Below are 21,612 nucleotides of genomic sequence, written 5' to 3' on the forward strand. Positions count from 1 at the left end.
TAGGATGAAATACTTCTTAGGGAGAAAGCAGCTTTAGGCTTGTCACTGAGGAGCAAGGGTCTCGGCAAATCCAACAGTTTGATCCATATATTTACGTGTTGAGTGAGTGGTGATCCCCACCCTCAACTTGATCTCTTTCTGTATGAGAGAAATTCCTAATTTCACATTTTCTTCCTTTAGCTCTTGTGCCATTCAGGAGTGGAAAATATGCAAGTGACCCTAGCATGCCAGGCTACTCAGAAGAATGCTTTAATGGTGGCTGTTCAGCAGGCATCCTTCTACCACACTCCCTGTGGGAGCTGTCCCGCTGTTGTCAAGGTCAGCTGTCAGAGAAGCCTGAGGCATGCTGCCACTACTGTCAGGCTGCCCCATCCTCCCTCCATCCCCCTTCCCCTCCCCTCACTTTGACACTCCTCCCTCCTTTCTTTCTTCCCATCCTTCCATTTCCCTCCTTCCCTTTCTCCCTTTTCGACCATTTCCCCCATCTTTTTATTTTCTTTCCTTCCCTCTTCCCCTCCCTTTCTCCTTTCCTAATACATAGTAACACATGATTAGATTCTTACTGGGTCTCTTAATTTATAGAGGTTTGCTAATAATTTTAATTTTTCTATTGTATGTAATGCTGTGATATTGACTAGCTAGAATCAACCAGCAGAAAATAGCCTGTTCCTCCACTCCTACCCTTTGTAGATAAATGATTTCATTGTTTTCTGTTTTATCATGCCTGTATTTCTTTTTGCAAAAGCATACATTTGCCCTTCGTTTTGTCACAAAAGGTAACATAAAATATATTCTCTTGAACTTTTTAGTTGTTATTGAGATATAATTCACATAACATAAAATTCACCCCTTTAATATATAATTTGCAGGATCATACCATCATCACCACCATCTAATTCCAGAATTTCCTCATTCTCAAAAAGAAATCCTGTATCCACTAGCAGTCAATCCCCACCCCTCACTTTCCTCATCTAGCGACCAGTAATCCACTTTCTGTCTCTATAGACTTCCCTATTCTAGACATTTCATATAAATTGAATCGTACAACATATGGCCTTTTATGTCAGAATTTTTTCACTTAGGCACAGTGTTTTCAAGTTTCATCCATGTCGTAGCATGCACCAGTACTTCATTTTCTTTTTGTTTCGTTTTTTGTGTTTTTACCGGTGAAGAGTATTCTAGTATATGTTATATACCACATTTTATTTATCCATTTATCAATTGACAGATTTTGAGTTGTTTTTTACTTTTTGACTATTATAAATAATACTGCCATGAACATTTAAGTATAAGTTTTTCTAAGGACATATGTATGTTTTGAGTTTGCTAACACTTATTGTCTTTTTAATTTTAGCCACCCTAGTAGGGTAAAATGATATCTCATTGTGGCTTTGATTTGTATTTTTCTAATTACTTATGACAATGAGCATATTTCCATGTGCTTGTTGGCTATTTGTATATATATATTAAAGAAATGTCTATTCAAATTCTTTGCCCTTTTATAAAGTTGGATTTTTTTTGTTACTGAATTGTAAGAGTTATTTGCATATTCTGAATACAAGTTCCTTATCAAGTATATGATTGGCAAATAGTTTCTTTTATTATGAGAATCATCTTCTTACTTTCTTGATGGTATTCTTTGAAACAGAAGTTTTTCATTTTGATGTGTCCAATTTACCTATTTTTCTTTTTTCACTTGTTCTTTTGGTGTTATATTAATATTTAAGGAACCATTGTTTAATCCAAAGTCACAAAAATTTACTCCTGCTTTCTTCTAAAAGTTTTGTAGTTATAGCTCTTACTTTCAGGTCTATGATGCATTTATAGTTAATTTTTATATGTAGCATGAGATAGGGGGTCCAATTTCATTCTTTTGAGTGTAGCGTTCCAGCTATCCCAATACCATTTGTTGAAAAGACTCATCTTTCCCCATTGAATTGTCCTGGCACCCTTAACAGAAATCAATAGACCATAAATGTAAGCGTGTATTTCTGGACTCTTAATTCTATTCCACTGGTCTATATGTTTGTTTTCATGCCAGTACCACTGTGTTTTGATCATTGTAGAGTTGTGGTAAGTTTTGAAATTAAGTACGAGTCTTCCAACTTTATTTTTTTTCAAGATTGCTTTTGCTATTTCGGGTCCTTTGCATTTTCACATGAATTTTAGGATCAGCTTGTCAATTTCTGAAAAAATAAAGCCATTTGGGACTTTGACAGGGATTGCATTGAACCTGTAAATCACTTTGAATACTATTACCATCTTAACAATATTAAATCTTCTGATCCATGAACATGGAAAGTCTTTTCATTTATGTCCTCTTTAATTTCTTTCAACAATACTTTATAGTTTTCAGTGTACAGGTTCTGTACTTCTCTTGTTAAATTAATTCCAAAATATTTTATTATTTTTATATTATTGTAAATAGAATTGTTAGTTTCATTTTCAGTGTTCATTATTAGTTTATAGAAATACAATTGATCTTTTATCTTGCAACCTTGCTAAGCTTGTAAATTCCTTAGGATCTTCTATGTAAAAGATTATGTCTTCTGCAAATAGAGATGAATTTAACATTCTCTTTTCATTCTGGATGCCTTTTATTACTTTTTCTTGTCCAGTTGCCCTAACTAGACCCTGTAGTACAAGGTTGAATAGAAAGGTGAGAATGGATATTATTGTCTTATTCCTTATCTGAGGAGGAAAGCTTTCAATCTTTAACCATTACATATGATGTTAGCTATGAGTTTTTGTTAGATAATTTTTTTACCAAGTTGAGGATGTTCCCTTCTATTCCTAGCTTTTTGATGATTTTTATCATGAAGGGGTTTTCGATTTTATCTGTATATAATATTCTAAGGCATTTTTTTCCACTTAACAGTATATCCTAGAAATCACTCTGAATTAATTCAGAGATTTCCCCCCATTTCCAAAAACAACTGTATAGTTCTCTCTTATGTGTATATACTTGTGAATATAATTTAGGTGCAAAATTAAATATAACTTTAGGAAGTCAACTTTCCAGATGGTCTTAAACATTCTTTAAGCCTTATGAATTCTATATTGTTGTTGTTCAGTCGCTTAGTCATATCCAACTCTTTGTGACGCCATGGACTGCAGCACGCCAGGCTTCCCTGTCCTTCAGTATCTTCCAGAGTTTGCTCAAACTCTTGTCCATAGAGTCGGTGATGCCACCCAACCATTTCATCCTCTAGCCTGCTTATCCTGCCCTCAATCTTTCCCAGCATCTATATTCTTGATATATGAATTCTATACATCATACCACATTTTACCTCTTAGCACATTTCTCTATTTTCACTCTTTACATTAATAAAAGAGTATACATTCATAAGTATGGCAAGAATATTCAATCTTCACTTCTACTGCCAAATACTAATTCCCATAGAAATCAAATACTGAAGTAGACAATAGGGATAGAGTAAGTTATATTGATTTTTAAAAATTCAACCCCTCAAGTCTTAATTCAGTACCTACTTTAAGTTAGGCTCATCAGATAATACTGAGATCTGATTCATTAAGTGAAAATGAAAGTGTTTGTCACTTAGTCGTGTCCACCTCTTTGTGACCCCATGGACTGTAGCCTGCCAGGCTTCTCTGTCCATGGAATTCTCCAAGCAAGAATACTAGAGAAACTATATCTGGTGTATAAAATGTAGACAGGCTCAAAGTGGTTCAGATACAAGGAATAATAGAAGTTCAACAAGCTATAGAAGGAATTTTTAAAAAAGAGGGCTCACATCTGGGGAACCAGAAAGGGCAGCACAGAGTAGGGACATTGGGAAAAACTTGAAGGATGAGTGTTTTGACTGGCAGAGATGACTATGTGATCATTTTGAGAAGAGAGAAGACCTTCTGATGCTCAAGCATAGTATGAAAAGACAAATGAGTCTTAGGAAAAAATGGATGCCCAGCTTGGCCCCACCTGTGGTTTTCATGCATAGTTGACATATTGAATCTTTTTTTCAATTAATCTTATGAATAATACCAATATGTAAAACATATATAAATGGGGTTTTCCAGGTTGAGAGGTTTTTAAGTCACTTCCTGAGATTCCTCTAGGAAGTAAGTGGTGAAAGTCACCAAATAGGAAGATAGGACAGGGGTGGGAAGGCATTTAGAGTAATAGCCTGAAAAGACATAGCACAAGGAGGGGTAGAGAGGCACTAGGGTTATATATATATACATATATATATATATGAATACATGAATATATATAGTAATACATGTGAGTTTTATATATGTGTGTGTGTGTATTTATATACTATTCTACAGATGTGGGATAGGAAGAAGTCTAATGATATAGTAAGGAAGAATAAATGATGGAGACATTGAGAGGGAACAAGGGAAAGGAAGGGAAAGGAAGAAAGAAGGAAGGAAAGAAACAGAAAATAAAATTGTTACTGTGTCCAAGCCAAAGATGGAGAGTGTTTCAAGAAGAAATGAGTCACCAAGGAAGATGAACAGGTGACAGATAAACACATAAATAATATTCAACCACATTAATTATTCAAGAAATGCAATTAAAAGTCCAGTGAGAAACCCCTGCATACCCACTAGAATGGCTAAAATTTAAACTAACTGTTCTGAGTCTTGGCATGACATGGAGGATCTGAAACTCATACACTGCTGATGGGAATGCAAAATGGTTACCTTGCAAAACACCTTGGGAGTTTCTTAGAAAGTTAAACATATACTTACCATATGATTCAGCCATTTCACTCCTAGGTATTTACTTAAGAGAAATGAAAGCACATGTCCGTACAAAGACATATGTAAATGTTTATAGCAGCTTTATTTAAAACAGCTAAGAGCTGGAAAAAATCCAAATGTCCACCATCAGGTGAATAGATAAATAAATTGTGGTATATTTTACACTGGAATATTGCTCAGCAATACAAAGAAATGAGTTGCTGACATAGCAACAATATGGATGAAGCCAAACCAATATATATATATATATATATATATATATATATATATATATATATATATAACTGCATGATTCCATTTATATAAAATTCTAGGAAATGCATTCTAATCTATAGTTGGAGAAAGCAGAGCAGTGGTTGCTTGAGGAAGTGGGCTAGGTAGGAGGGATGGCTATGGTCTTTATTTTTATTGCAGTAATGGTTTCACAGTTGTATACTTATGTCCAAACTTATCTAATTTACTTTATACTTTAATTTACTGTATACTTTGTGTATACTAAATGTCAGTTACACCTAAATAAAGCTATTATATTTTAGGAGGAGGAGGAAGAAGTTGAATTTAACGTAGAGGGAAGAACAAGAAGAGCAGGAATTAAAACTAGGCTATTTTACATTCTCAGAAGTTCATTGCTGACTCTGAGAGAGCTATTCTAATGGGGTTGGAGTGAAAGCCAGACTACCAGAGTAGAGAAGTAAGAGAATGACAGAAATGTAGAAGCAAAGAATATTTACAGCTTCTGTGTTAGTCTGCTAGGGAAGCCATACCAAAATAGTATTGACTGGTAGCTTTAACAACAGAAGTTTATTTTTTCACAGTTCTGGAGGCTGGAAGTCCAAGATCAAGGAGCCAGCATGTCAGTTTCTAGTAAGAGTTCTCTTCCTTGCAGATGGCCACATTCTCACGGTCCTCACAAGGCAGAAAGAAAGTCCTGGTGTCTCTTCTTCTTCTTATACCAGCTTTACCAGCCCTATCAGATTAGGGTCCTGCCCTTTGACATCATCTAACCCTAATTGCCTCCCAAAGGTCCCATTTCTCAATACCATCACATTGGGGGTTGGAGCTTCAATGTAAGAATTTATGAGGAGACACAAACATTTAGTCCATCATAATTCTTTAAGCAGTTGGGTCAGAATTAAAAAAGAAACTTGAGGGGTAGGAGAATTAAGAATAAAATAGATGTAATCATATTTGTAGGAAGGGACTGGAAAAGAAATTGAGGATAGAAATAAAATATCATCATAGTTGGGATTTTCAATGCAGTTGGGGGAGTCAAGGAACTAAGGGTTCAATTTAGCAGTTTCTATTGTCCGGGCATGGTGGTAAGCTAAGTGATGGATGAGCCTGGACTCATGGAATGCTCTGAACAGCCCTAGGAGATGGAGAACATTACCCTTGCTTTCCAGGTGAAGAAACAGGCTGATAGGTTAAGGGACAGAGCCAAGATTACCTTCTGAGTGTCAGCACTGGACTCTGATTACAGAGCTTGTTTTTCCTCTTAGCTCACTCATATGCTTTCTAAGGCCCCTTGTGTCTTCTGAACTAGTATATTCCACTATTTTCAGGAGACGGGGATAGCCCAAGAGCTTCAGAAAAAATCAAGATGGAAACTTTAGACTTTTTAACTCAAGATTTTTTTTCTTTTGTCTCATTTTCCTTTCCTTCAGTAATTCAGCTGTGGAAAACTTTCTTTCTTTGAAAAAGAATGGGCTTTCCTTTGAAGGCTTAATGTTTTTCTTTTAGTTAGTATTTTAGAAAAATGTAAAAGAATCCTATCTATCTTTCCTTGTAGCTCCATAAATAATAGGAATATTGGAAGATACAGATTTCCCTTTTTTTCCCCACTCTTCCTTCCCCTCTTCCCCACTATCCCTCCACCTCTCCCTCCTTCATTATTACATTGTACAGGACAGCATATACAGCCCACCTCCCTCTGCTTAGGTTGTACCAGAATGGCACCCTGAGATGATTTTTCAGATCTTGTGCCCTGAAGTTCATCAACTGTGTTTCTTGAGAGGCCCCTATACAAAGCACTCCAACTAGCCACCTTGTAAGATGGAGACATTTTTCTGACAGCACTTTAGACAACTCTGTTCTGGAAATAGGCACACTTAGTGCCTCACCCTTTCATTGTACAAAGTGGTATCTCTTCCATGCACTCCCTTACTTTTTCTCTTCTCTTCTCTCCCTTCCACTCTCTCTCACCCCTAGGGTACCCAGCCATTTACATGTATTTGGGATCAGTTATAGCTGTTAGATAATTTTACTGTCAGTACCACAAGACTTACAAATTCAACAAATTTTATTCACTTTGGTTTGAAATATTGTAGGAAATAAGTTCTGATCTGAGAAATCATAATGGAGTGGGTCCAACCGGAAGAAGAAATTCCAGAATTGTGAATGGCATAGAAGGCATGCTGTTAGCCCCAGTTCCAAAAGTCCCAGATGCCCTTACTCATCCTTCAAAAAGATTCCAGGCTACCAAAAGGTACTGCACTGGGGAAGCAGTGGGGGGTTGTTTATACAAAAGTATCCTCTTTTAAGTCATTTAATACAAGTATTATGGGATTGAAGGATGCCTAAACTCCCAGAGTGACCAGCATGTGTTAAAATTTTTAAGACTTTGTCTGAAAACATTGTATGAACACTGAGAAGGCTTAGCTTCTTCTAATATGCTCAAGTCTATGAAGGAGAGTCAACAGTTCCCAATTTCAACCTCTTTTCTCTTCTCCCTCTTCTCCTTTATCTTTCTCTTTCTGTATTCCCTCCTTCCTTCTCTATTTTTCAAACTCCAAAGAAGGTAGAACATAAGGAAGAAGAGTATGAGCATGTCCAAGTTTTCCACTTCTATTTTAAACAGAAAAGGACAGAACTACCCTCGCTATCCTACCAAGGGTTTTTTCCATTGCTTAGAATAATAGAATGGTAACTGTCTCGAGAGTCAGGGCCTCTACAGATATGTATCTATAAACTAGGGACATCCTGTTATATCCTGATCTCTTCTCACTGTGACAAAGAAAGAGATTTGTATTCTGTAATAATTACAAATACTCTGAATAACTGAGGCATACCAATGACACTCTAGTCTAATCCTGGCAAATTTAGAATGAAAAAGAAAATGACAGGCAAATCTTCCCTACTCCTCAAGATGCCATTAATCTGACACATGGCCAGAGTTCAAGTGTCCTAAATCCACATTTCCAGTGTGTGGATGGGAGAATTAAGACCAATGTGTCTAGTCAAGAGGACCCTTACAAGGCCACATCAGTCCAGGGGCCCCTACAGTTCAGACCAGGAAGGCACAAAGGGACACTGGGAGTACAAACACTGGGCCAGGCTATGAAGTCTGGGAGTGGGGACGGACTGCTGGTGCATGCTTTAGGTACAGTGTGGTCCCCACCAAGGATGGTGACACAGCAGCATGCCCCGTGAACATAAGAGAAACACTTGGAGCAAGTGAGGACCACAGAGGCAGAGCTACCTGCTCTCCTGCCGCAGTGCCCCGTTTGCAGCCCCAGGTGCTCCTGTCCGTCAGAGAGCCTCAAGTTGTCTTCTGGTTGTATGTGCACTCATCTCCTGCCTTGGGCTCACATGCTTCTGTTCACTTGCCAGGGCTCCGGAAGCTTTCGTGTCTATTCAACTAGAAAAGGTGGGGCTGCGGGACATGATGCTGAATGCCTTCCTCCTCAGGAAACAAGCCATGGCTGACAGAATGAAAAACCTTGTGAGGATGGTAAGAAGGGCTCCCTAAAGATCTCATCATCTTTTACATTTGAGCAAGTAAGAAATCCTTAACTTGGAACCTGTTGCTTTCAGCCTATTTGGATGAAACCATTGAAAATATAAAGAACTGGAAAAGTTCAATAAGAAATAGAAAGGAAGGAAATCAAGCTAATTGCAGTCTAGTTTTTAAAATATGTACATTTTTCCAAGGGCAATTATGCTTTGTCACTTTCTAAACAGAAAGAATTTCAGTACCTACTTGGAAACATTTGATGGTTCCTGAGTGACCCACAGGTACTTAGGAGGTTTAGACAAGGTGAGCAAGGGCATTGGCCATCTATAATTCACCTGTTGGGTTGGTGACATAACCACTATGTTTTTCAGACACTACGACCATGTTTCTATTTAATGGTTTTATACTAACCTAACCTGTGGGTACCGGAGAAGGCAATGGCAACCCACTCCAGTGCTCTTGCCTGGAGGATCCCATGGGCAGAGGAGCCTGGTAGGCTGAAGTCCGTGGGGTCGCGGAGAGTCGGACACAACTGAAGTGACTTAGCAGTAGCAGCAGCAACCTTTGGGTTGCCATTTCCTTCTCCATAATATTTAAACCTTTAGTCAATTAAAAGTGCTGCTTAATTTTATGAATATTATTTCATTATTCATTACTTTTTTGATGAGGAAGTCCTTAGGCTAATATATAGTTATTTGGAAATGAAATGATGAGGTTTATCATCTCTAGGCTTTGTTCTTTTATGACTGAAAAGGAAGGACTTCAATTTACCTAATCCAGTTCTACAAATTGATTATGATGGAAGCTAGGCCTTCTAGATTACTGCTCAGCAATGATGTGGGCAAACGACTCCTCCTAATAAGTACTTAAGTAAATTACTTTGATACATAAATTACTCTTTATAATATTAAAAAAAATACTGACCAAGTGAAAATGTATTAGCTCATTAACTGCCCTTCAGGAATATCCAATGTCTATCAGATTAGAAAGGATTCAGGCAAGATAATTGTCAGTTTTGTCAAGGTCTGGGATTTTAGCCTACTTATAAGCTAAGAAGGTAGCCTGTTACTGCTCTGAGGATGCTGACAGCGAACGCTAGGCTCTTAGGTCAGAGAAAAAGAACTTTGTTACTCACAGCAGAGCCAGCATCATGAGCCTCATGTTTGTGTCATTTCTCTGCCTCCCAAGTCCCACAGGGGCAACATGGAGGAGCCGAGGTTGTACACAGTTCCGTGTCACAGTTGAAGAATATTGAGTTTAGGGATCTACCTCTATTATAGCAAACTTGCTCTATTTTATGGAGGGAGACAATACCTCATCCCTCCAGACTGCTCTCTGCGAACATAACCCTAAGAAATGGTTCAGGTAAAGAATGATCAGGGCGTTGAATTCTTGGTGTACTCACAAGATGTGCAGGAATAGAAAAGACCCACAGTGGGAGTACCTCCCAATAAGTTGACCTTCAGAAAGAACATCTCAACTGTGTGACCTTCTCCAACTTTAAGTTGGCTATTAGTTTGTGCACATGTATTAGCTTGGGGAATTCTTATAGCCAATTGTCTAATAGGAAAACTGTCATTCTCTTTTATCACAGGATGAAATTGGGAAAGTCAAGAGAGATGTTATAGTTGAATATTGCCAGAAGTGAGTATAGAATATGTAAACTATACAATCTGATTTCTGACTCTGAACTCAATAAACAGCAGTATGATATAGAAATCTGGACAATTAGTTAGCTGGTTTGTGTTTAAATAAGCCTATTTAACAGTCCTATTGTTGTTGTTCAGACGCTAAGTCATGTCCAACTCTTTGCAATCCTATGGACTGCAGCACAGTCCTTCACCAAGCTTCCCTGTCCTTCACCATCTCCCAGAGTTTACTTAAACTCATGTCCATTGAGTCGGTGATGCCATCCAACCACCTCATCCTCTGTCGACCCTGTCTACTCCTGCCCTCTGTCTTTCCCAGCATCAGGGTCTTTTCCAGTGAGTCAGGTCTTTGCATCAAGTAGCCAAAGGATTGAAGTTTCAGCTTCAGCATCAGTCCTTCCAATTAATATTCAGAGTTGCTTTCCTTTTGGATTGACTGGATTGATCTCCATACTGTCCAAGGGACTCTCGAGAGTCTTCTCCAGTACCACAGTTCAAAAGCATCAATTCTTCGGCACTCATCCCTCTTTATATCCAACTCTTACATCCATATGTGACTACTGGAAAAACCACAGTTTTGACTAGACAGACCTTTGTCGGTAAAGTGATATCTCTGCTTTTTAATATGCTGTCTGGGTTGGTCATAGCTTTTCTTTCAAGGAGCAAGCATCTTTTAATTTCATGGCTGCAGTCACCATCTGCAGTGATTTTGGAGCCCAAGAAAATTGTCCGTCACTGTTTCCACTGTTTCCCCATGTATTTGCCATGAAGTGATGGGACTGGATGCCATGATCTTAGTTTTTTTTTTAATGTTGAGCTTTAAGCCAGCTTTTTCACTCTCTTCTTACACCTTCATCAAGAGGCTCTTTAGTTCCTCTTTGCTTTCTGCCATTAAGGTGGTATCGTCTGCATATCTGAGGTTATTGATATTTCTCCCAGCAGTCTTAATTCCAGCTTGAGCTTCATTCAACCCAGCATTTCACATGATGTACTTTGCACATAAGTTAAATAAGCAAGGTGACAATATACAGCCTTGACAGACTCCTTTCCCAGTTTTGAGCCAGTCTGTTGTTCCATGTCTGGTTCTAACTGTTGCTTCTTGACCTGCATACAGATTTTCTCAGGAGGCAGGTAAGGTAGTTTGGTGTTCCCATCTCTTTAAGAATTTTCCACAAGTTTGTTGTGATCCACACAAAGGCTTTAGTGTAGTCAATGAAACTGAAGTAGATGTCTTTCTGGAATCCCCTTGCTTTTTCTATGATCTAGTGAATGTCGACAAGTTGATCTCTGGTTCTTCTGCCTTTTCTTAATCCAGTCTGTACATCTGGAATTTCTTGGTTCACATACTGTTGAAGCCTAGCTTGAAGGATTTTGAGCATTATTTTGCTAGCATGTGAAATGAGTGCAATTGTGGGGTAGTTTGAACATTCTTTGGCATTGCCCTTCTTTGGGATTGGAGTGAAAACTGACCTTTTCCAGTCCTGTGGCCACTACTGAGTTTTCCAAATTTGCTGTCATATTGAATGCAGCATTTAAACAGCATCATCTTTTAGAATTTGAAATAGCTCAGCTGGAATTCCATCACCTCCTCTATCTTTTTCATAGTAATGTTTCCTGGATGAAAGCAAATTGAACTGACACACAAATTCCTCTGACACACAAAGGAAGCAGCATCAGAAATGACAGATAAGAGGCACTTGGAAGAGGTTCATGCCTGTGTGTTCAGGCAACAGCAATCTGACCAAGTCAGAAGTTTCTTCTTGACAGAAGTCCTCCATTCTCTTTGAAAAGTCTCCAGGGACTTAGATCCTCAAACTTCTGTGAGAGATTGAACAACTTGAATTCACCTCTCCACATTATCTCTTCTTCTGACTTTTCAGGTTCAACCGACATATGTCTCACTACGCTCTTCGGGGGCAGATCATAGCATACTGCAACAGCCTGAGAGCCCTACTGGACGATTTCCCTACCATCAGAGATACTTTTTTCATGGTGGGACAACGACAAGAAAAGAAGGGGTTGAGGGACTCCGATGATGGCCTCAAGAATGACCCCAGGTGTGGAATTTTCTTTTGGGCTTGTTTTTCCCCCATCCTCTCCCCACTCCTCCCAGGGGAGAGGTTTATTAAGTTTGGTATTTAACCTTGATCTTCTGTCCAGAAGGGCAAAAGAAAAAGAGTTAATACTCTAAGAGTATCTTTGTATTTGAATACAGAAGGAGTTCTTTGTTTATGAGCTGTATGATTGCTTTTTCAGTCTATGAAGTTTTGTTTTGCCCTGGAGTACCCAGAAATTTTCATCAGTCACACCCTTTTATATAAGCCAGAATCTAAAATAAGCAAATAAATAGACATAGTCTAGAACTGTTGTGGCTTTGAGTATTTTACTCAGTGGAGTAGAAGAAATATTCAGGAAAAAAACTATACTTCAGTGCTTTGGGTAAATCAGTGTCCTGTACTTCTCTGAGATATATATATATATATATATATAAATAATGATATTAAGTGATAAGAGTGGAGCTGCTTATATACTTCCTTAGCATGCCTTATCCAATTTTCCAAATGTTCTTAATTCAGCCGACCTAGAGTTCACTCACTTGGATGGAGGAGTTGGCATACGTTTGTTGTAAGTGACCACATTTCCTTTAAGGAAAAGAAGGGGGTATTACATAGTTACATAGCCTCCAAGAGTGAGCAGAAACACCCTATAGGGTGAAGTTGCCTCCCTCCTTACTCTTTCCCTTATGGCATGGCAGAGAGTTTAGTGCTGAGTAAGGTTAATACTTAATAAATATGACCACAGAACAGAAAGATAGAAGGGAATTGAAAGACCGCTTGTATCAGACCACTCTTTTGCTCCCTTATCATTCATGGGTTATTCAACCATTGTTTGTTCAGTGCTTACTTAGTATCAAGCACTTTGCTATGAATACTGGAGTTGCAAAGGTAAATGTGTCATTGACTCTGGTCAAGATTAGCTAAAGATGAAGGGACAGAGTTGAGGAATGATGGTCATGGATAGAGGTCCTTTCCTTATTCCTAAAATAAGGAGTTGGGTTATATTAAGAATAAATACTTTATTTTAAATGTAGATTCAACAACGTATTAGTGTCCTGCTAAGGATTCTAAGACACCCCAGGCTTGTGAGATTGTTGTGATTGATTGACAATGACCATGGTCAAGGAAAGGGAGAAAGGAGGCATCCCTGCTTGTGTTTGCCATCTCCTTGACTAGAAAAGTCCCATATATTCTATAGTCTATTTAAAAGTCTAAGATGCTACTTAATCCTTAAAGGGCTGAAACATACTGTTTAGTTTTAGCAGATACACCCTGCCCCTGAACCAGAACCTAAATAGAAGAGGGGCCAGGGGAAGCTCTCCTCCAAAGAAGGATGCCCCATGAGGGCTCTGTGCCCTTCATAACTCTAGGGGAGACTGGAGTCTGGAGACTAGGCTGACACTTGGCCATACTCCCAGGAGCAAGGAGTAGTGGTGTTGGCTGATGGGTGATTGAAGAAGGGACAAAGAGAGAGGACACTAATACTCAAGCCCTTACTGTGTGACAGGCAGACCCACCACTCTCCCACACGGCTGCTTTATGAGGATTATAAGAAAGTACTGTTTCCTTTGGGCAGGGGTAGTCCCATGCCAGGGTGCAGAGTTTGGCAAGTCAAGTATAGACTGGATTTTAGCTACTGCTGGTTGCCTCAGGGCACAAACTGAACAATGGTCCATGGTAGCCTTGATGCCAAGAGCTGCATAGCAATGAATTAAACATGGTTCTTGCCCTTCAGGCAAAGGGAAATAGACAATGACCAAATGTTGTGATAAAGAATAAAATTAAAGTATAATGAAAGAACCCACCAAGAAATATTCAGTGTTATCTGAAGGATCAGGGAGGTGGGGATGAAGAACTAGGTGGGCTTCAGGGAGGGGGGTACACTTAACCTGGGTCTTGAAAAGACTAGTGTTTCAGGTGGACAAGGAAAGAAATTCAGTTCAAGCTGGGAGATCCACATAGATATGAGACAGCATATCTCATGATATGAGACAGCCATGTGGACCTCCCAGTGGCTCCTGTTTCCGGGTATATGAGGATGAGTTGGGGAAGCAGAATGGATGGTGCAACAGGCAAGATCCAGAAGTCTGCTCTTTGGCCTTCAACAAACAGGCTTCCTTGGTAGCTCAGACGGTAAAGCATCTGCCTGCAATGCAGGAGACCTGGGTTCAATCCCTGGGTCAGGAAGATCCCCTGGAGATGGAAATGGCAAACCGCTGCAGTGTTCTTGCCTGGAGAATTCTGTGGACAGTGGGGCCTGGCGGGCTACAGTCCATGGGCTTGCAAAGAGTCGAACATGACTGAGTAACTTTCACTTTCACTTTCAAACAGGGAGAAGGGGGGCAAGATGATTGTTGGTGACCATTTAGGAACCTACTCAAACTGCACAGACAGGAGATGTTTAGGGAAGTTAAATCAGCTAGGTGCTGGATTTAATTCAGAGCTGAATGAGGAGAAGGAAGAAGAATCTAGGATGTTACCCAGAGTCTCTCTGGCTTGTGAATAAAAAGATGATAGTCTTGCTGTTGTTTAATGGATACAGAGTTTCAATTTTGGAAGATGGAAAAATTTTTTTTTCTGGAGATAAATGGTGGTAGGTTGCACAACAGTGTAAATGTACTTAATGCCACTGAAATGTGCACTTAAAAACAGTTAAAATGGTAAATTTTATGTATATTTTATCACATTTTTTTAATGGGGGGAAAAAAGAATGGTCATGCCATTAAGAGGACAGATGTGGAAGGGGAGATAATGAATCACAGCTCAGAGGCACCACCTATGAATTTCTTCCCTTGGTCTCCCAACAAGTCTCAGACTCTTCTTATTCTAGATGTTCTCCACTTTCACATACTTCCATTCCTCCACACATCCATCACAGCAACATGCTTGCAGGTCTAGCTGCCTCTGGAATGTAAGATCCTTGAGGGTAGAGCCTATCTTCACTTCATACCTTGGGTGTGTACCTCTGCCTTGGACCTTGGTTTGAAAGAGAGGATGGGGAGGGGGGAAATGAGCCCTCAGGAAGTGGAGGCAGTTCCAGCCCCTTTGATTCAATTATGAAATAATAGACCATGTCATCATCTGCTGCTAGGAATCTGGTATGAGGCTTAAGGAAGATTTGGAGTTACTGAGAAAAGGAAATGGACATGAGAGCTGATCAAAGGAAAGAAAACCAGTTTTTCCTGGCGTGACACAGCTCAGACTGGAAACCATTTATTTGTTGCATCAATAAAATTAGCAGTGTGATTTCCTCCAGCTGTGCTCAGCAACATGCGCCTGGAAGCAGAAAGCAGACTAGCTAGAGGGATCCAGAGTTGGGGTTTTGCTAGATAGATGGGCTGTAACTACAAAGAAGTAAAGAATTGAAGGTGCTGGTGGGAATGTAGTTCACGTGATTGGCTGTGCCCCTTGTTAATTGTCAGTGTTTCTTTGGAGCACCTTTGAGTAAATAACAGAGATAGTACGAGATTAAGCTGGTTTTGATCTGCTCCAGGACAGGATAGTCTGACTTTTCGTGGCTGAAATAAGAGTTCTCCAAGCTAACACCACCATACTTTGTTTCTGAACTTCAAATTACCTAATTAAAACCCTGAGGCTTGAGACTAACCCAAGTAGTGTTTTAAAAATTTTAAGTCTCATATTCAGAATGTTTGATATGGAAAACATTAGACCTCGGTTAAAATGACTTACATTTTATTTTAGGAAATGAAATGGGTCATCTGAATCTCTCCTAAGGACCCAGAAATAATGACAATCAAAAACTGGCCCAATGATTTCCAAAATGCTCTCTAGAAGGTGAAACCCTCCCATTGAGAGTCCTTGCTATAGACAATGGAGTGTGAATGGAAACTGCGCAGAAGAGAGCTATGGGGTCAGTAGGACCTGAGGGGTAAAGAAGGAAGCATCTAAAACCCCTGGATTCTGGTTTTGAGGACTTGGAGGTTATGGTTCTCTTAACACAGGACGAAGCCCAGGATCAGGGTTGGGGTGGGGGTGAGGAGTTCAGTTCTTGCCCTTTTTGACTGAGGTGGTCTGAGTCACTGCCAGCCAAGGTGGAGCAGGTTGGGACTGAGGAATTGTAGGCGCTTCAGAGGAGCTGGCCATGTTCTATACCCCAGGCGAGACAGTAGGCAACTGGGCTTGTGTGAATCCTTAAACCAGACATATATGAATTATGTTTGTAACAAAAAAACTGCTATACTGGTGCCTAAGAAATGATAAAGTATTGAGTTGGCCAAAAACTTCATTGAAGTTTTTGTAACATCTTATGGGGAAACCTGAACCAACTTTTTGGCCAACCCAATATTTGAAGAGGGGCTTCCCAGGTGGCAGCTAGTGGTAAAGAACCCTGTTGCCAATGCAGGAGACTTAAGAGATGTGGGTTTGATCCCTGGGTCGGGAAGACCCCCTGGAAGAGGGCATGACAACCCAGCCCAGCATTCTTGCCTGGAGAATCCCACGGACACTGGAGCCTGGCAGGCTACAGTCCATGGGGTCTTCAAGAGTCTGACACAACTGAAGCAGCTTAGCACAATATAGGAAGGAGGAAGGAAAAGAGGGCCAGAGTCTGGAGAGCTTAACAGGAATCTGGTGGGGAAGGAAGGAAAACAGAGGCTGGTCTCCAGAGCCTGAATTCTAGAACTGGACACATCTGTGCTTAAATCTCAACTTCTCTAACGAGTTGGTTAAGCAAGATCTTTGTAACCTGGTCAGTCAGTCAGTCAGTCAGTTCAGTTGCTCAGTCGTGTCCAACTTTTTGCAACCCCATGGACTTCAGCATGCCAGGCCTCCCTGTCCATCACCAACTCCAGGAGTTTACTCAAACTCATGTCCATTGAGTTGGTGATGCCATCCAACCATCTCATCCTCTAACCTGGTAGGGCCTCCGTTTTCTCCTCTATGAACCAGTAACAGCATAGGAACGTCCCAAGTTTGTCATAAGAATTAAGTGAGAAAATTGTCACCCCCAGTATGGTGTCAGCACCTAATTCATGCCCTCTCTGCTTCCTTTCTTATCACACCTTTCCCTGCGTCTGTGCCCACACTTTCCTCCCAACACAGCTGAGGCTAAAACCAGCCCAACTGCTCTTTTCCTGGTGAGTTATTTATAACTGTGTCCCCTTGTGAGCTGCCTGAAAAGGAGTCCTGCTGCCCTCGGGCTTAGACACTGGATGTGTGTGTCACTGCAATGCGGGCTCTGGCACTGCGGCTGGAGGGTGGAGGTATAAATAGTTCACACCGGGAGCCCCCTTTACAGAGAGAAACGCTGTGCTACTGGAGCTCTCTTCTCATGCCGCAGGAGTTTTCAGCCCCGGCCACGGCGTTTGCTGTCTGCTGATGGGAAAGTCTTCCTCAACTTATGGTTCATACCCCATCCTTCTGAAGTGCTGGTTATGTTCAAAACTCTGCCAGAAAAGGTTTGTATTTTTTTATGTGTGCCAGAATGGAAACTGGCTGTTTTTATGTCCCCCAGTTAAACACGTCAGTTTCAGAGAATATCTCTTATTGGGTTTTTTTTCCTCAGGAACATTTAATAACTGAAATCTCTCAGCTTCTCATATTTTTGCTTGCTTTATTATAATTTCCCTTGTGCCTCATTATTTCATCGTTCTGCTTCTCTGTGGTCATTACTGAACACTAATGGAGCTTCTGAGACTCCTTATTAATCCTTAATTTCCTCCCCAGCTCCAAGAAAACCCCACCCTGATGTGTTGAAGCTGAAGAGAGGTTGAGATCACACTTAATCACAGTAATTAGCTGGTTCCTGTTTTTTGAGGAGTTCCTCTAAGTGCCTCATTTACTTATAAAGGGTAACCATTAAAAAGAATAGATATTAAAAAAAAGAATAGATATAGAAAGACATATGCATTCAAGTATTAACTAAATAAAATGCAGTGTTGAAAATGGCAATTTGCGAACATTCTGATTTTTCTTTTTAAGTGAAAACCTGTTTAGCAATCTAGGTTTCTCACCCTTTCTCCCCGCCCTGCCCCCGCAACTTTTTTGAGGTGTGGGGCTTCCCTGGTGGCTCAGATGGTAAAGAATCTGCCTGAAATGCAGGAGATCCTGGTTTAGTCCCTGGGTCGGGAAGATCCCCTGGAGAAGGGATTGGCAAGCCACTCCAGTATTCTTGCCTGGAGAATTCCATGGACAGAGGGCTACATAGAGTCCATGGGGTTGCAGAGTCAGACATGACTGAGCAACAAATACTTGCTGCTGCTGCAGCTAAGTCGCTTCAGTCTTGTCTGACTCTGTGCAACCCCATAGGCGGCAGCCCACCAGGCCCCTATGTCCCTGGGATTCTCCAGGCAAGAATACTGGAGTGGGTTGCCATTTCCTTCTCCAAGCATGCATGCATGCTAAGTCGCTTCAGCTGTGTCCGACTCTGTGTGACCCTATGGACAGCAGCCCATCAGGCTCTTCTGTCCACGGGATTCTCTAGGCAAGAATACTGGAGTGGGTTGTCATCTCCTTCTCCCATCTAATACTTATTGAGGTATAATTAACAAATAAAATTGTATATATTTAAATTGTCCAGCATGATGATTTGATATACATTATAAAGTGATTACCACAGTTAATACATTCATCACCTCACATAGTTACTATTTTTGTTTTTTGGAGGTAAGAATGCTTATCCAACTCTAACATTATTTCAAGTATACAATACAGTGTTCTTAACTGTAGTCACCATGCTGTACATTAGATCCTCAGAACTTATTTGTCTTATAAATAGTTTGTACCTCTTGACCACGTCACACCATTTCCCTCATCCCCTGGTAACCACCTTTCTGTAAGTTTGACCTTCATTTTTGGATTCCACATATGAGTAAGATCATATAGTGTGTCTTTCTCTGTGGCTCACTTCACTTAGCATAATGTCATTTGAGTTCACCCATGTTGTTGGAAATGGCAGTTCTTTTTATGTCTGAATAATATTCCTGTGTGTGTGTATGCTTGTGTGTGTGATGTTTTCTTTATCTATTTATCCATACACTGGACACTCAGGTTGTTTCCATATCTTGGCTATTGTGAGTAATGCTACATGGAAGTGCAGATAATCTCCTTAATATATTGATTTATTTCCTTTGATATATCCCCAGAAGTGGGTTTGCTGGATCATATATGATAATCTTACATGCAACAGAATGAAACTGGATCCCTGTCTTACACCAATCACAAAAATTAACTTCAGGTGGATTAAAGATAACTGTTAAGACTGGAAACTATAAAATCTTAGTGGAAAACCGGGAAAAAAACTCTTTGACACCAGTCTTGGCAATGACTTTTTTGGATACAACAACAAACGCATAGGTAACAAGGGCAAAAATAAACAAGTGAGATAATATCAAACTAAAAAACCTCTGCTGGCAAAGGAACAAATCAATGAACGGAGAAGGCAACCTACATAATGAGAGAAAATATTTGCAAACTATATATACCTAAATATGTCAGGAACTCATATAACCCAATAGCAAAAGCAAGAACAAAACAAAGAAAAAAATTTTAAACCTATAATCTGATTTTAAAATGGTCAAAATAGACATTTTTCCAAAGGAGACATACCAATGACCAACACATAAATGAAAAGGTGTTCAACATCACTAACCATCAGGGAAATGCAAATCAAAACTGTGATGAGATATCACCTCACACCTGTTAGGATGCCTGTTACTAAAAAAGACAAGAGAACAACTATTGGTGAGGCTGTGGAGAAAAGGGAACATTTGTGCACTGTTAGTAGGAAAGACGACTGGTGCAGCCATGATGGAAAACACTGTGGAGATTCCTCAAAAAATTAGAAATAGAACTACCCTTTACTTCATTTATTCACCATGAAAATTTTTTAGGGCTTTTAAAAAATATAAAACTGCTACTTTCTGCAGTTAAGTCATAATTTTTCTCTTTTCCTTTGCTAAATGTTGATATTTAAGATCCATTGTTTGTTTTTTAGTCTAGTGTTTAAACTATGTTGATAAGTAGTTATGTTTTCCTTACAGGTAGGAAGAAATAACAGCCCTCAGGGCAATGTTGTCTAAATATGAGTCCCTGCTAGGAATTTATTTGTGAACTTTGTAATTCGTTGACATTGGTAATACAATCATATTTTGATGTGTTTTTGGCCACCAATGGCTTTAAAGAAAGAGAAACACATTGTTTTAATTCCCTAGCAGGAGTTACCTTGTCAAAAGACATATATAACCTGAGTTCATGAAAAGTTTGTTGTTCACTTTTTCAGATACTATCCTGTAGCTATTATCATGTATTATTCTGTGAAAATGTTTATTTAAAAATTCTTAAATATATTGTCCCTAATCAATGCTCAAATATTTTTGTATCACCTTAGAAATTTCTTGAAACTTATTTCTTTGTTTTGATTTTACTCACAGGCAGCTTTTAGAGCCTTAAAGCTAACTCTGCAGCTGATAGCCCCTCTCCATGACATTGTGGCCTACCTTTTCAGTTTTGCTAAACTTGGAAATTGTCCAGCATGTTTTGAATTTCCTCTGAGTCCTAACCCTCTGAGAGGTGACTGGGGAGGAACTGAGGGTATTGGTAAGTGATTAAAGGTGATTAAAATGCCTTCAATATTCAGTTGAAATTCCATGATGTGCTTTTTTTTTTTTTTTTATCTTTATCGAGGCATAGTTGAAGAATAAAATTTGAGTGAACAATGTAATATTTGATATACATATACAGTATACACTATGGAAAGATTTCCCCCATCTAATTAATTACTGTGAAGCCCTTAATGCTCAGAAAGATATAGAGAGAAGTCGCTCAGTTGCATCTGACTCTTGGTGATCCCATGGACTGTAGCCTACTAGGCTCCTCCATCCATGGGATTTTCCAGGCAAGAGTACTGAAGTGGGTTGCCATTTCCTTCTCCAGGGGATCTTCCTGACCCAGGGATCGAACCCATGTCTCCCGCATTGCAGGCAGACACTTTACTATCTGAGCCACCAGGAATGCTCAGAAAGACAGGACTAAAATATTTCCTCATAAATGACAGAATGGCAAAGGGAAAGTTCCATCATATACTGTCTCCAAACTGATTGATTCCACATTTGTTGGCTAAACCACGAAGTATGCCAAGTCACAATTGGGGGGCCTGGGGTTTTGCCCTGCCTCTGTCACTTGATTACTGGAGGCTGGGCTCTTTACTCTCTGGGTCTCTGTTGTCATCTGTAGAATAAGGGTGGTGATACCTGTCTTAGAAGGTGGTTCTGCGGATTAGAATATGAAGAAGTTTAGAAGGATGTACAAGTACCCTTTAAATACTAGTTTGCTTTCATTCGCTTTCCCCTCCTGGCCTTCCTGAACTAGTGTGGCAAGGTCAAAGCCAAGTATTCACTGTCAAAAGCTTGCAGACAGCCCTTAGGTAGCTAACAATGACCTAGTTGGTACTCCTATTAATAAGAACAATTGAGCTTTTAGTTTTGTA

The 21,612-nt window shown here is 39.7% G+C and overlaps 1 protein-coding gene across 1 annotated transcript in view; it reads left to right on the forward strand.

Annotated features, from left to right (window-relative positions):
- LOC122422664 overlaps nucleotides 1–21,612 on the forward strand; it is a 185,318-nt gene that overhangs the window by 104,516 nt on the left and 59,190 nt on the right. The window contains exons 24-30 of the mRNA XM_043439187.1: nucleotides 181–318; nucleotides 7,056–7,213; nucleotides 8,338–8,458; nucleotides 10,056–10,105; nucleotides 11,991–12,167; nucleotides 17,467–17,584; nucleotides 20,558–20,723. Coding sequence (XP_043295122.1) covers nucleotides 181–318; nucleotides 7,056–7,213; nucleotides 8,338–8,458; nucleotides 10,056–10,105; nucleotides 11,991–12,167; nucleotides 17,467–17,584; nucleotides 20,558–20,723 — 928 coding nt within the window. The remainder of the gene's footprint in view (nucleotides 1–180; nucleotides 319–7,055; nucleotides 7,214–8,337; nucleotides 8,459–10,055; nucleotides 10,106–11,990; nucleotides 12,168–17,466; nucleotides 17,585–20,557; nucleotides 20,724–21,612) is intronic.

The sequence above is a fragment of the Cervus canadensis genome, chromosome 20 (assembly GCF_019320065.1).
Source record: "Cervus canadensis isolate Bull #8, Minnesota chromosome 20, ASM1932006v1, whole genome shotgun sequence".
Lineage (NCBI taxonomy): Eukaryota > Metazoa > Chordata > Mammalia > Artiodactyla > Cervidae > Cervus > Cervus canadensis.